The sequence below is a fragment of the Melanostigma gelatinosum genome (assembly GCF_949748355.1).
Source record: "Melanostigma gelatinosum genome assembly, chromosome: 22".
NCBI lineage: Eukaryota > Metazoa > Chordata > Actinopteri > Perciformes > Zoarcidae > Melanostigma > Melanostigma gelatinosum.
In genome coordinates, this window is record NC_136655.1 from 363,655 (window position 1) to 379,671 (window position 16,017).

General features: G+C 40.3%; 3 protein-coding genes across 4 annotated transcripts in view; 1 reads left to right on the forward strand and 2 right to left on the reverse strand.

Moving 5' to 3' along the window:
• Positions 1 to 1,133: 1,133 nt before the first annotated feature.
• crebl2 (cAMP responsive element binding protein-like 2) lies at positions 1,134 to 4,556 on the reverse strand. Its single transcript, XM_079294223.1, has 3 exons — positions 4,350 to 4,556; positions 3,642 to 3,839; positions 1,134 to 2,415 (listed from the first exon to the last, which is right to left on the reverse strand). Exons 1-3 carry the CDS (start codon positions 4,362 to 4,364, stop codon positions 2,263 to 2,265), a joined length of 366 nt encoding a protein of 121 aa, XP_079150349.1. The 5' UTR covers positions 4,365 to 4,556; the 3' UTR covers positions 1,134 to 2,262.
• Positions 4,557 to 6,064: 1,508 nt separating this feature from the next.
• The window catches only part of tbk1 (TANK-binding kinase 1), a 31,159-nt gene continuing 21,206 nt past the window's right edge, over positions 6,065 to 16,017 (reverse strand). Inside the window, exons 19-21 of one of the 2 annotated variants that reach the window (XM_079294809.1) lie at positions 15,913 to 16,013; positions 15,543 to 15,614; positions 6,065 to 6,167 (exon numbers count right to left, since the gene is read on the reverse strand). In XM_079294809.1, coding sequence (XP_079150935.1) covers positions 6,149 to 6,167; positions 15,543 to 15,614; positions 15,913 to 16,013 — 192 coding nt within the window. In that variant the 3' untranslated portion in view covers positions 6,065 to 6,148. Of the gene's footprint in view, positions 6,168 to 12,546; positions 15,325 to 15,542; positions 15,615 to 15,912; positions 16,014 to 16,017 lie in introns of those variants that run through there. The other variant, XM_079294808.1, reaches the window with a different exon arrangement.
• gpr19 (G protein-coupled receptor 19) lies at positions 10,447 to 11,748 on the forward strand (the record flags this gene model as incomplete). Its single annotated transcript, XM_079294118.1, has 1 exon — positions 10,447 to 11,748. Exon 1 carries the CDS (start codon positions 10,471 to 10,473, stop codon positions 11,746 to 11,748), a length of 1,278 nt encoding a protein of 425 aa, XP_079150244.1. The 5' UTR covers positions 10,447 to 10,470.

Below are 16,017 nucleotides of genomic sequence, written 5' to 3' on the forward strand. Positions count from 1 at the left end.
ACAGCAGTGGGTCCAGTACCTGAGGTCCATGACTTTAGTTCAGAGAGTTTATGAATCAGCCTCATGCTGTGAGAGGACGATGAGCATATGGAGGACAAAGAACGTGATGAATGCAGGAGGAGAGAGAAAGCTTCTTCATACTGGCGCAATTAGCACACATGGCTAACTCCGGCTGATGAATGAGAATAAACGATGAAAGAGGCGAGAGTCTGAAACCGCTCAGCTGGAAACCAGACGCAGAGCTACATGAAAGGTTCTGACCTGTTTTATTGCTGCATCCAGGTCTGATCTCCATCCTGCAGCAAACTCCAACTGCTGAGGAAGACCATGCGATACTGATCGAAAGCTCCAGCCACTAAACGGACCTTTTGTTGAGATTATTTTGAAAATGTTTGTGTTAAATCTGAGCTCAGAAAAAGGAGATGATAGAAAGTAAACTTTCCCTTTAAATAAAAAGTATCAGTCTTTATAAACTAAAGTCATATTGTTTCCCCCTTAAGATTGAAATATATATATTTATATGTGTATAAATATAGATATATATATATAAATATATATATTATGGTATTATTTTAAATAAACCTTTATTGTACAGAATATCACCATATATGAATTAAACCACATCATTATATTCGTAAAACATTTTTCAATGTAGGTAAAACCTTTAAAATGTGAAAGTTAAAGATCTAGTTGAGCATTAAAATAAATCATTCATGATAACCGTGGTTCGTGTGCGAGTAATTGCAGAATTGCGGCAGTGTATGGTTGATTGCGTGCAGCGTAACGTCTCAGGGAGACATCGATTATTGTTTCAATGTATGTTTTAAATCTCCTTTACTTTTGCCTTTATGCTTTTAATGGTTTCATGTGAAGCACTTTGAATTACCTTGTTGTTGAAATGTGCGATACAAATAAACTTGCCTTGCCTTATATTGACCGTAATCGTCCTATCGGACTGTTGTTTTTCAGGGTTTTAAATCATATGAATACAGATTAGGAGTCATATTGATTCATAACGTCTAAATGTTTTTATTTAGTCTTGTAAAATACTTTGTGACCAGTGCTATAAATAAAGTTTATATTGATTGTTGTGCAACGTTCTCCAGTCTGCTGATCAATAATAAACATGACAGTAGAATCTGATGATTTCACAGAAACTCTTTATTTTCTGTTCAAACTAAAATCATTTCACAAAGTGCTTCTGCAGAAAAACAACAAAGTGCACAAAGTTTCATCAGAAACACAAAAGTTTAGAAGATTATGAATCTGCAACAAAGATAAATAAGGAGAAGCATCTTCATCTTCATCTTCGATCAGAGGAACCAACTATAAAATATACAAATACAAAAATATATCCAACTCCAGCATCACTGTACAGGTAATGAGATGTTAATGAGATGTTAATGAGATCAGGACGACGAACACAAAGCTTTCGGATCAGTCATGTGACGCATGAATCAATAAATAATAACATGAGAGGAGCAATATGTTGGTGTTGATTTGTTCTAAAAACAAACAGAATAATTTGAGAAGAGTGAAAACTGTTCTTAGAGGATGTTTGAGGTTCATTAAGATCAAACAATGTTTAAATTATTTAAATAAGACTCAAACATTTTACATGAAAAATAAAAAAGCACAAAGGATTAATAAATTATTATATGTCTTAAAACAAGTTTTAATGAGCAGATCTGTCTTGAATGTCAATGAAATGATCTTTAATGGTTAAAAGATTTGTGCTCATTTTAGTTTAACAATAAAGAATTTTATTATTTTCATAAATGTGAGATTCATTCTTTTTATCGATTCATATTTTCTCTGTTTCTTCTTCTTTTGGAATAAATATTTAATAAATTAACATTTTAAAGTGAAGTGAAGAAGATTTATTGGCGTGTTTTTTGGCCCCGCCTCCTCCAGCAGCCGACAGCCAATGAGCTTCGTCTCGCCGTATTTAAATACGTCATTGGTAACAATGATAACTCTGCTGGGTTAACATTCATTGATTCATGAACTTTATCATCTGAACAGTTCACTTTGTTCTAAAATAATTAATGTTAGTTCCTCTCAGGTCTGAAGAACCTGATTCATGGATGAGAAGAAGTATTAATGTCTTCATAATAAATCACATGACAGTGTGAAGACTTTTTATGAAGAAGTTTCATGTGTTTCACGTGTGAGGAGAGCTGAGAGGGTTAATGGGTCCTGTTGTGTTGTGTATTATTATGTTATTTCCTGTCGTGTCGTCTTCATGTCCGTCAGACTGGTTCAGCTCTGCCCGTTGCTGCTGATGCTGGTCTTGCTGGTCCTGGTCTTGGTGCTGCTGCCTCCTTGAGGAGTTTTCTGTTCGTCTCCGGTCAGCAGAGCTTTGATCTCTGAGGGGATCTTCCCCTGATCCATGGCTGAGCACCACTGTTTGTACTGAGACACAGAGAGACCAGTGAGTCCACCTGAAGCTGAACTGTGCTGATTCTCCTCTCCTGTGACGTATTTACCTGTTTCTATTGTTTGATCTTTTTACTCTCATAGATAAGGACCAGAGACATGGGTAATAAAGACAGATGTCTCAGTGGGACAAAAGCTCAGAAGAGAGAAGAGGATGAATGGAGGTCAATGGGCAGTTAGAAACCGTAGACCAGATGTTTTACTGTGAACTCATGCTGCCCCCCACCCTGTGCTCAGGTCCTTTATAAGCTACAGAGACACTGGACTCATGGCTCATCCTCATGCAGACTACACAGCACTCTGTGTGACAATAGAGAATAAATACGCCAAAGACAGACTCCTCCTCTCAATATTCCTAATTTCAGTATTATAGTACTCACTCGGTACTATTAAAGTAGTGATGTCATACGGAGTTTGATCACAACAGGGTCATCAATGAGAGATTAGCTGAGAATGTGTTTTAAAGATATACAAACGCAAGAATATTTCTTTACACACAAGAATAATGAAGAAATGTGGATTCTTGTCTTTTCTCCCTCTGGTGACTCCCCGTCTCTAGCTCCTCCCTCTAGTGACACACCGCCTCTAGCCCCTCCCTCTGGTGACTCACCGTCTCTAGCTCCTCCCTCTAGTGACTCACCATCTCTAGCCCCTCCCTCTAGTGACTCACCATCTCTAGCTCCTCCCTCTAGTGAATCACAGTATCTAGCTCCTCCCTCTAGTGACTCACCATCTCTAGCTCCTCCCTCTAGTGAATCACAGTCTCTAGCTCCTCCCTCTAGTGACTCACCATCTAGCTCCTCCCTCTAGTGACTCACCACCTCTAGCTCCTCCCTCTAGTGACTCAACGCCTCTAGCTCCTCCCTCTAGTGACTCACCATCTCTAGCTCCTCCCTCTAGTGACTCACCATCTCTAGCTCCTCCCTCTAGTGAATCACAGTATCTAGCTCCTCCCTCTAGTGAATCACCGTCTCTAGCCCCTCCCTCTAGTGAATCACAGTCTCTAGCTCCTCCCTCTAGTGACTCACCATCTAGCTCCTCCCCCTAGTGACTCACCGTCTCTAGCCTCTCCCTCTAGTGAATCAGTCTCTAGCTCCTCCCTCTAGTGACTCACCATCTAGCTCCTCCCTCTAGTGACTCACCGTCTCTAGCCTCTCCCTCTAGTGACTCACCGTCTCTATCCCCTCCCTCTAGTGACTCACCATCTCTAGCTCCTCCCTCAGAGCACAGATGGCCCTCTCCTTACTGGAGACCAGTTCCTCCAGGTACTGGTACCGGAGCTTCTTCCTGGCTCGACACTCTCTGGCGCTCTGACGGCTTCGCTCCAGTTTGGCCTTCAGGTCGATTTTTGCTGGTTTACGGCCGCGTTTCCCCGGTTTCTTCACTTTACCAGCCACCATCTGATCAACAGTTATTGATCAGTGATGACTCATCATAACGTACAGGATATGAAGTCATTAAAATGAGGTCCATCTTTAAAGTGATGAACACATCAATGCCAATAATAATTTCAGTTTTAATCCTCATTATTATTAATGTGCATCTGTATGAATGTGACGATTTAATAAAGTTTTATAGTTTGATGTTCATACTTTTATATTCGTATTTAAGTACAACAATAAATGCAGTACATCTATTGTACTTTTACCGTAGTAAAAACACACACAGTACCACGTTAAGATGTCTTCTGTAGCAGCTAGCTGATTACAGAACGGTAACCAGCTAGCTGTGATGCTAACTGTACGTGAAGAGATGCGAACGCTATCGTCAGCATCTCTTCACGTATAGTTATCATCTAGCTGGTTACCGTTGAACTGTATAACATGAAACACCAGTCTCTAACATGTTAAAGATGATTACATAATATAAAGTGCGTGTTAGCCATTAGCTGTTAGCCGTTAGCTTCTTACCTTGTTATCATCCATGTTGCTGAATGCTAACTTGCTGGTAGCTTAGCTCGCGTTAGCTGCGATCAGCTAACAGCTATGAGATAAAACTGCTGATGAACAATAAACTAAATATTAATATTAATGTAATATAATGATGAAGAGTCACTGGAACACAAACGGACCAAAGAAAACAGAGATAACCAACGTGCCGCTGTTTCTGTGTTTACATCGTGTTTCCTGTTGACGTTGCGTGGTGACGTCAGCGCTTCTTCTTCTTCTTCTTCTTCTTCTTCTGGTGCAGTAAAAGCTGCAGACCACCCGCTGCTGGACCGGAAGAGAGGAGACCGGAAACACGTTTAATGTTTTGATTTATTAAAAAAGTTTTTCTTCTAGTTTTTATCAATAAATCAGCTTTTAATAAAAGGTCACTTCATCACTAAGGTCAAAGGTCAAAGGTGAGCTGTTTGTATCCGTTAATATATATATATATAATTATATACATATTTATATATATATATATATACAAACAATGTTCATGTTTATTGAGGCAGATTAAAAAGCTACGTTTGAATTGTTTTTAATATGGAAAACAAAATGAAAACCTGCTGGTATAGCTGGTTTTGTTTTGTATAAATGAGCTGATATTTTATTATCCTCCTCCTCGCGACCGTGGCTTACTGGGTAGAGAGGGTCACCGGTTCTATCCTCGGTTGCACCGTGTCCTGTGTCGAAGTGTCCCTGAGCAAGACACTGAACCCCTAACTGCTCCCCGGGCGCCTGTCATTGGCAGCCCACTGCTCCCTGCATAGGGATGGGTCACATGCAGAGAATGATTTCCCCACTGGGACTAATAAAGGAATGTTTCTTCTTCTTCTTCTCTTCCTCCTCCCTCCCATCAGCGTCATTGTTCCCATCGCGACCGGCCTGTTGGTTGCCATGGTGACGTGGTGCGTCATCATCAGATTTTGTTTCCTCTTATAGAGATGATGTCATCACGATCGTAATAATCAATCAATAACTTGATCAACACAACCCTCCTGCGAGTCCTCCTCCTCTTCCTCCATGTATATGTATGTATATTTATGTATATATATGTGTATTTATATATATTTATTAAATATACATACATATACATACATATATAAATACACATAAATATACATACATATATAAATACACATAAATATACATACATATAAATACACATACATATATACATATATATGTATGTGTATTTATATATATTTTTGTATATATATCAATATATATACATAAATATACATATATATATATATATATGTGTATTTATATGTATTGATGTGTATTTATATATATTGATTATGTATTTGTGTATTTATATATATTGATATATATTGATTATGTATTTGTGTATTTATATATATTGATATGTATTTGTGTATTTATATATATTGATTATGTATATGTTTGTATGTAAATTTGCGTTCTATTGATTGATTGATTGATGTGTGTGTGTAGGGGGGGGGGGTCTTTGGGCCTCAGATCTCGTTGGTTCGCTCCTGTTAGAAAATATTCATCCTCCTCTTCATCATCAGCTGCTTCTTCATCCTCCAGCTACACACACAGTACAGAGACAGACAGGTGGACAAACACCCATACTGTGTGCTTCCTTCACGGACCTCCTCTTCTTCTCCACTTCCTCCGTCTGAACCGGATCCCGGAGAGAGAAACCCAGAGAATGAAGCGTCTGTTCCCGCTGCAGTGATCCGGTGAGTCTCGAAATAATAATCACGGAGCTCGATCAGCGACACGAGCGAGACGGAGCGGCCGACTTCAGACGTCTAAAGACGGACTGATGAGCTGCGGAGCACCGGAGGAACATCCCGTTATCATCTTCATCATCATTACTGTTATTACTGTTATTACTGTTATACACATATATATATATATATATATATATATATATATATATATATATTGATATGGATTATATATATATATATATATATATATATATATATATATATATATATATATATATCCACATATATGGATTATATATATATATATAATCCATATACACACACATATGTGTGTGTGAGTGTGAATCGTGTTGTTACATGTTCCTGCTGCTTCTTCATCTTCTTCATCTTCATCATCTTCATCCATCGCGTGAATCAGACTTGTTGCAGCTGGTTACATGATGAAGACAATGAAGATGATGAAGATTGTTTATTAATATCTGATGGATCATCATAAGAATATCAAATGTTTAATTAACAATCTGATAAAATATTAATAATCACATTTAAATAAAATGTTCAGCTCCACATGATGTAGAATGAGATGAAAATGATGAAGATGATGAAGATGAAGAGCTCAGTGTTTTTCCATGAAGAGTTTTAACTCTTCGCTCACATCAGGTCTCATTTAAAGCTTCATGTTTGTTGTTTTTCATCTGTAAATAATGTAAATAAACAAACAAACAAATAACAAAAAAATGAACATCTGATATCATAGAAGATGTGTACTATACATAGTACAACGGTGTATTGGAACAGTTGTCAAACACTGCTATGAAGTACACAGTTAAAGTACTTTATTTAAGACCTGAAACAATCAATCGACTCGATCGACAGGAAAATGATTGATTAGGCTTCATTTTAAAGGACAACGTTGTACTTTTTACTGCAGTACATGATATATACACATAGAGATTTACTCTCAAGTACAAGTATTTTATTTCTTTATACTTTCTTTCAAGATTATTTTTCATAAATAATTCACAATCTAACCAGAGACTTTATGTGAGAATGTTACTGGTTCCACTGGTTCCCATAATAACGATCAGGTTGCTATAAACAGAGCTCTTCTCCTCTTAATGGTCTCTTCAGAGGAGGTCTGGATCCCTGTGGACTCTGAAGGACTAATTAAATCTACCTGATGTCTAGAGACCAGCTTCATTGTTTCATGTTATTCATGTTTAACAGATGAATGAAAATATAAAACCAGTTTGTTCAGACTTCAGACCTCCAGATGTGACTTCTGATGAGGAACCACGTCGTCATCACATTATTTAAATACTCGACAAATAACTGAGGTGTGTTGTTGTTCCTGTCGGCCATGTTGAGTCTCTTCATCAGAAACATCCCATCAGTCCTCTACAAGTCTCTATTAACTACAAACCCTGAGAGGAAGACAGATCCTCATGGAGTTATTTTAGCTACTCCAGAACATCACTGTAATACGAACCTACTAGATCCAAACTATCAACCAACCAAATACAACCAGACTACTACCAACCAACCTACTAGAACCTGGCTACCATCCAACAAGAAACCAACCCACTAGAACTAGACTACCAACCCACCATCCTACTAGAACCAGACTACCAACCATCACACTAGAACCAGACTACCAACCATCCTACTAGCACCAGACTACCAACCATCACACTAGAACAGACTACCAACCATCCTACTAGAACCAGACTACCAACCATCCTACTAGCACCAGACTACCAACCATCACACTAGAACAGACTACCAACCATCACACTAGAACCAGACTACCAACCATCCTACTAGAACCAGACTACCAACCATCCTACTAGCACCAGACTAACAACCATCATACTAGAACCAGACTACCAACCATCACACTAGAACCAGACTACCAACCATCACACTAGAACCAGACTACCAACCATCCTACTAGAACCAGACTACCAACCATCCTACTAGCACCAGACTACCAACCATCCTACTAGAACCAGACTACCAACCATCCTACTAGCACCAGACTACCAACCATCACACTAGAACAGACTACCAACCATCACACTAGAACCAGACTACCAACCATCCTACTAGAACCAGACTACCAACCATCCTACTAGCACCAGACTAACAACCATCATACTAGAACCAGACTACCAACCATCCTACTAGCACCAGACTAACAACCATCCTACTAGCACCAGACTAACAACCATCCTACTAGAATCAGACTACCAACCATCCTACTAGAACCAGACTACCAACCATCCTACTAGAACCAGACTACCAACCATCTTACTAGCACCAGACTAACAACCATCATACTAGAACCAGACTACCAACCATCCTACTAGCACCAGACTAACAACCATCCTACTAGCACCAGACAACCAACCATCCTACTAGCACCAGACTAACAACCATCCTACTAGCACCAGACTAACAACCATCCTACTAGCACCAGACTAACAACCATCCTACTAGCACCGGACTAACAACCATCATACTAGAACCAGACAAACAACCATCCTACTAGCACCAGACTAACCCTGACCATCCTACTAGCACCAGACTAACAACCATCCTACTAGCACCGGACTAACAACCATCCTACTAGCACCAGACTAACAACCATCCTACTAGCACCGGACTAACAACCATCATACTAGAACCAGACAAACAACCATCCTACTAGCACCAGACTAACCCTGACCATCCTACTAGCACCAGACTAACAACCATCCTACTAGCACCAGACTACCAACCATCATACTAGAACCAGACTACCAACCATCCTACTAGCACCAGACTACCAACCATCCTACTAGCACCAGACTAACAACCATCCTACTAGCACCAGACAACCAACCATGCTACTAGCACCGGACTAACAACCATCATACTAGAACCAGACAAACAACCATCCTACTAGCACCAGACTACCAACCATCCTACTAGCACCGGACTAACAGCCATCATACTAGAACCAGACTAACAACCATCCTACTAGCACCAGACTACCAACCATCATACTAGAACCAGACTAACAACCATCCTACTAGCACCAGACTACCAACCAACCTACTAGAACCAGACTACCAACCATCCTACTAGAAACAGACTAACAACCATCCTACTAGAACCAGACTACCAACCAACCTACTAGAACCAGACTAATAACCATCCTACTAGAACCAGCCTAACAACCATCCTACTACAACCAGACTAACAAGCATCCTACTAGCATCAGACTAATAACCATCCTACTAGAACCAGACTAACAACCATCCTACTAGAACCAGACTACCAACCATCCTACTAGCACCGGACTAACAACCATCATACTAGAACCAGACAAACAACCATCCTACTAGCACCAGACTAACCCTGACCATCCTACTAGCACCAGACTAACAACCATCCTACTAGCACCAGACTACCAACCATCCTACTAGCACCAGACTACCAACCATCCTACTAGAACCAGACTACCAACCAACCTACTAGAACCAGACTACCAACCATCCTACTAGAAACAGACTAACAACCATCCTACTAGAACCAGACTACCAACCAACCTACTAGAACCAGACTAATAACCATCCTACTAGAACCAGACTAACAACCATCCTACTACAACCAGACTAACAAGCATCCTACTAGCATCAGACTAATAACCATCCTACTAGAACCAGACTAACAACCATCCTACTAGAACCAGACTACCAACCATCCTAATAGCACCAGACTAATAACATCCTACTAGCACCAGACTACCAACCATCCTACTAGAACCAGACTAACAACCATCCTACTAGAACCAGACTGACAACCATCCTACTAGACTACCAACGAACCTACTAGAACCAGACTACCAACCAACATACTAGAACCAGACTACCAACCAACCTACTCGAAACAGACTACTAACGAACCAACCTACTAGAACCAGACTACCACCCAACAAGCAACCAACCTACTAGAACCAGACTACCAACCAACCATCCTACTAGCACCAGACTACCAACCATCCTACTAGAACCAGACTACCAACCAACCTACCAGAACCAGACTACCAACCAACCATCTTAATAGAACCAGACTACTAACCAACCAACCTACTAGAACCAGACTACCAACCAACCAACCTCCGAGAACCAGACTACTAACCAAACTACGAGAACCAGACTACCTACCAACCAACCAACCATCCTACTTGGACCAGACTACCAACCATCCTACGAGAACCAGACTACTAACCAACCAACCTACCAGAACCAGACGACTAACCAACCTACGAGAACCAGACGACCAACCAATCAAACTAGTGATCTTCTAACGATGACTTTGTGTCCACAGCTCCTCTCTGGTGCAGCTGTAAAACGATGGTGTATGCCCAGTCATCACACACAGTTGGTGTCAATCCCTCCCATCGCTATCCATCTTTCACGTATCAGATGTCATTTAACTACTCTGAGAGGGAGAACTCGACTGTCCTGGCAACCTTACCCACAACCCCCCTCTGCAGCCTCGAGGGCTCGTCCTCCGGGAGGCCGAACGGGACCTCCGTCTCCTACGAGCTGACGTCCGGCGAGGTCGCCGTCCTGGGTTTGGTGTTCTCAGTTCTCTGGTTGGTGTCCATCCTGGGAAATGCCCTCGTCTGCTTGGTCATCCACCGGAGCCGCCGGACTCAGTCCACCACCAACTACTTTGTGGTGTCTATGGCGTGTGCAGACTTGCTCATGAGCCTGGGTTGGGCGCCCTTCATCCTCCTGCAGGTAGCCTCAGGCCGATGGCCTCTGAGCGCTGCGGCTTGCAAGGCCGTGCGCTACCTGCAGCACCTGTGCCCAGGTGTGCAGGTCTACGTCCTGCTGTCCATCTCCGTAGACCGCTTCTACACGATCGTCTACCCGCTCAGCTTCAAGGTGTCCAGAGAGAAAGCCAAGAAGATGATCGTAGCATCGTGGCTGTTTGACGCCGCCTTTGTGTCGCCCTGCCTCTTCTTCTACGGCTCTACGTCTACAGGCAGCAGTCACTGTGACTTCTTCCTCCCCGACAGCTGGGGCAGCATAGCCTATGCCGGCGTTCACCTCCTGGTTGGTTTCTTGGTGCCGGTGGCGCTTATCGTGTCGTTCTACCAGCGGGTGGTTCGCTACATCTGGAGGATCAGCGCCGACGGACACATGGTGCGCCGGACGATGAACATCGTCCCGCGGACGAAAGTCAAGACCATCAAGATGTTCCTCGTTTTGAATTCAGTTTTCTTCCTCACCTGGACGCCGTTCTACGTCACCCAGCTGTGGCACCCGAGGGAGTCCGACGGACCCAGTAGGAAGGGGCTGCTGTTCTTCACGGCCATCGCCTGGATCTCCTTCAGCTCCACGGCATCCAAGCCCACTATGTACTCCATCTACAACGTCAACTTCAGGAGGGGCATGAGGGAGACCTTCTGCATGTCCTCCATGAAATGCTACCGCAGCAACGCTTACACCATCACGGCGAGCTCTCGCGTGGCCAAGAAGAACTACATCGGGGTGGTGGAGATCCCCGAGCAGGCGAAGACAGTCGCCAAGGACTCGGTTTACGATGCGTTTGGCCGAGAGGCAAAAAAAAAGAAGGTGGCCTGGACCACCCACGCCAACCCTCCCAACACTTTCGTCTAAGTGAGTTGGGACGATTTGGAAAGTTCTGAAACTTTTTCTTCAACAGCACATCAGTGTTAGCAAGCAACCTAGCTAAGGACCAACATGCTAAGGACCAACACGCTAAGGACCAACATGCTAAGGACCAACATGCTAAGGACTAACATGCTAAGGACCAACACGCTAAGGACCAACACGCTAAGGACCAACATGCTAAGGACGCTAACGCTAACACGCTAACCTTTTATTCAACCACGACGAGTTCAGATTGTATGAAGGGCTTTCTCTATGATGTAACCTTCTGGCAGCCATATTGGAGGTTTTTATACTTCAGATTTTAATCATAATTTATTTCTGCGACATGTTTTTTATGAACTGCTTTTCGTTTTGTGTCATTGATGCATCAGATTGTGTTTTTCTAATGTCAGCTTGTTAGCTAGCTAGCTAACATCGTCTGTGGCCATCTGGTTGTAAATGCATCTGGTTTGCTGCAGTAATGTACGTGGTTGAAGCTAACGTTAGCATCTGCTTTGTTTGTTCAGGTAAACTGAGCCGAGTCCTCTCTGAGTTTCTCCACATGTAAACACAAGTGGAGGCTCTAGAGTGGTGAAGTGGGAGGAGCTAAACGTGTTGTTAGCATATATGTGACTTCAAACACCTCCAACTCTTAGATGAACAAGAGACAACGATGTTAAACAGGGAATCCTTCAGATTTCAGTCCTGTTTATTTGTAAACATGAGGTTTAATACAATGAGTCCCAGAATACTGAGGGAACTAACAATTGTTTTCATGAAAAAGTCAGTTTATAATCTGCTTTCTTCCATCGTTCTCTGGGCAGTAATCAGACAAAGTAGTTTTAGTTTTAATCACTGACACATTTCAATCTGATCCAAAATGGCTGTCGTCTGGTTTTCTAGACACTTCTTGATGAAGAATAGTTCACTGTGACTGTTTAATAATAAAAGATGAAACTCTTCTAATGTGAAGCTGCAGCAGAAGAAAATGTTCGGTTTGCATTCTTATTATAATACTTTCATCAGTGGGTTATAATCACGTCGTTCGGAGATAAAAAGTGACTTAACAATTATTTCAATATAAATCTGTAACTTCAACTGTCGAGATAAACTTCAGTTTAAATTGATTCACTTTCTGGATCAGTTTTAGATGAATGTAGCAACGACTAAAACATGACTCCGAAAACCTGGAATATATTTATTCACAACAGTTTTGTGTTTATGGCCAATGGTGACTTTTCAAAATTTCTAAAAATATGGTTAAGGAAGAAAAGATTGTGGTTTTGGGAGATAAACTATGACTTAATTATAGTTAATGTTAGGTAACCGACACACTTTGTTTGTGGTTCATAAAAAAGCAAATATGAACAGATCCTAAATAAGAGCTGAATGTTGGCGTTGAATGTAAATTATGAGCTCCAACATGAAGAAAAGTTGAAAATACCTCCAACCTGTTGTTTTTGAACCCAAACTTTTAATCCAGCACAGACGAGAAGTCTCAGAGTGTTAACAAACATGTTATATTTCTGTTGGTCTTGGTTTTAATCTCTGGGTTAACACAGGTTAGCATCCCACAGAGTAATGCGTCAGATAACAATGTAAGAAAACAGCTTTAAAAACAAACGAGTGAGACGATCAAAAGCCTGAAAGGTTGAGAGATTTAGACTCTTTGAAGATGACAGACGACTCTCTGAGTAAAATCTTTTTTCTACTTTCAGACGTAGTTTCTGTTAAACTTTGACTCAAAGATTCAACATCTACAACGACCAGCAGCTCAAACACGTGTAGACGTTCATAATAAAGGGTTTCTCAGTCTGCAGCCTACTTGTTATTTTCGAAAGATGTGGAATGAATTCATTTGTAATATTATTCACATGAAGTTTTATTAACTAAACGAGGGATGAAACCAGTGACGACTGCCAGTATTTTGTTTTTTCAAGAGCTCCATTAACTTTCTGTCAGGAGGAATGTTCACGTTGTTCTATCATCAAAATATAAATGAATCAATTCATGAATACGCAGAGCCTTCATTGATTCTGAACTGTTTTAGATTTGTCTTCTTAGTAAAAATGTTGAAAAAATCTGCAGCTTAAAAATCATGTTTTCTTTGTAATTCAAAACTATTTAGTCACAATGCTAACAGCATGCTAACCGTGCTGCTAACACACACTACACTTGATGCTAAACATGTCAGAATCGTAATTCATTCATTCAGACTCAGCTGTACTTTGGATTTTACATATCATGCTCGAAACTAACATCGACACTTAGTTAGCACATGCTAACATTAGCACATGCTAACATTAGCATGTGCTAATGTTAGCATGTGCAGGGAAACATGCTAAACATTACATACTTAATGCCAGTTTGGTTTCTACTCAACGACTCGTTTTTCTTTTCCAAAAGTGAGAATGAAATAAAAGTCAAAACATTTACTTAACGAGTGAAATAGTTATTACAAAATCTTTACCTCTTAAATCTCAGAGTCCAAATGTAGTATCATAGTTTAGATTATTACAATGTACAGCTTAGTTTTCAGAAGTTCATCATTTTGATTTAATAAATCAAACTAAATATCCTAAAATGTTAATTTTCCAGATTTGATGCTTTGAATTCTTTACAGACAAAAACATTCAGAAGACTCCTTCAACATTTTTATTTATTTACAAGTTCTTAAACTATTTTTGAGCATTTTTATGCAGATTATAGACAAAACAAAACATGAACATCTTGGTGAGAAAAGGATTCTTCTTCATGTTGCTTGTTGATGTTCGAGAACTCGACTGATAAAGAATAAATGTAATCTTAACCCTTTAATACTCGACATGCCTTCATCTGATCCACTAACAGTTGAATGGATCTTATATGCAATCTTCTTAACTTTAAGACTTTAACAAATGAAGATTTTTTACACAATCAAGTGAAATATTTGACAAATCATGAATTCATTACTTTAAGGTGTTTTTAAGGTGAAAAGATTATTGTTGACAAATTAGTTTTAAAGGATTCTTAATCAGTTATCAGATATTTAAAGCATAGTATTAATCTACCTTCTGACTAAAACATTAATGGACTGCAACAAATTTACCCTTAAAAACCTTAATATTTACTAAATAATATTACAGGTACCTCTTTGTACTATCTTCATAGTTTAAAGGTTTATAAAGAATAAAAACACATTTAAAGGGTTAACCATTAAAATCACCTTAAATCTCAAATTGACAGATCTTTAATATGTTAAATATTCCACGTTAACATTTCAATCAGGGGAAAGTTATGAACCCTTAAAGTCTGCAGTTCTTCAGTGTTTTAAGGGATTGAGTCACATTAAGGTGTGAAGGAGTCTTCAGGGGTAAACTAATAATTAAGAGTTTATTTTAAGGGTTTCTGTTTCACAGTTCCTTCACTGATCTTCAGGTAAAGATATATGTTTAAAGTCGTTTCTAACAAAGTCTGACGAAGAAGAACAACGTTCTTCAGATTATTTACACCAGAAACACAGAATATGTACAAAACTGCAGAAGAAGAAGTCTCAGATTATTTTAACCCCTCAGACCTCCGTCCAGCGTCAGAGTCCCGAACCTGAAGGAAACAGTCACATGATCGCATGTTAGTCTAGCTGAGCACAAACACTGGAAGCAGGGGGAAACTGTTAGCCTAGCTTAGCACAAACACTGGAGGCAGGTGCAAACTGTTAGCATAGCTGCATCAGACTAATATAACACACTCAGAGCCACGCTAGCAGTTCCCCTCTGCCTCCAGTGTTTGTGCTAAGCTAACCCTGTATGTAGTGAACACACCTTTCTAAGAAGTGGTTGTTCTCCGCCAGCTCTTTGACGACTCCTTCCATCTCCTCCTTCAGCTTCTTCATCCTGGAAAACATCAAGATACTAAGCTTTAAACATGTTGATTTACTAAATGACATCACAGGTAGCCTTTCATCTCTACCTTAAACTTCGTCTTTTTAATGGTTAAAGGACGTTCTTTAAATTGACCAAACATCAGAGCTGATGTTATTAATAATAATAAAAGGGTTTTATCTCTTAAAATCAAGTTAAACCTTAAAGAAACCCTTAAACTCATCCAGGAAGCCAATAGAAAGCTCTGAATGAATGAAAGTCATAGTATGTGATGACGATGATGATGGAATGATGATGATGAAGATCTCACCCTAGAGTCATCTCCACCAGAGTGTTCTGACTCAGGTAAGCCTGAGGCTTCATCCCACTGGACACCAGAGGAAGAACCTTCTGGGGCAGATGTTCCTGCAGCTGG

Bases quoted from the DNA above. Each gene is read 5' to 3' on its own strand.
- crebl2 (XM_079294223.1), bottom strand. The intron at 2,416-3,641 runs GTGAGTCACTAG...TCTGTGTCTCAG, and splicing joins TGAGGGAGGAGCTAGAGATG to TACAAACAGTGGTGCTCAGC.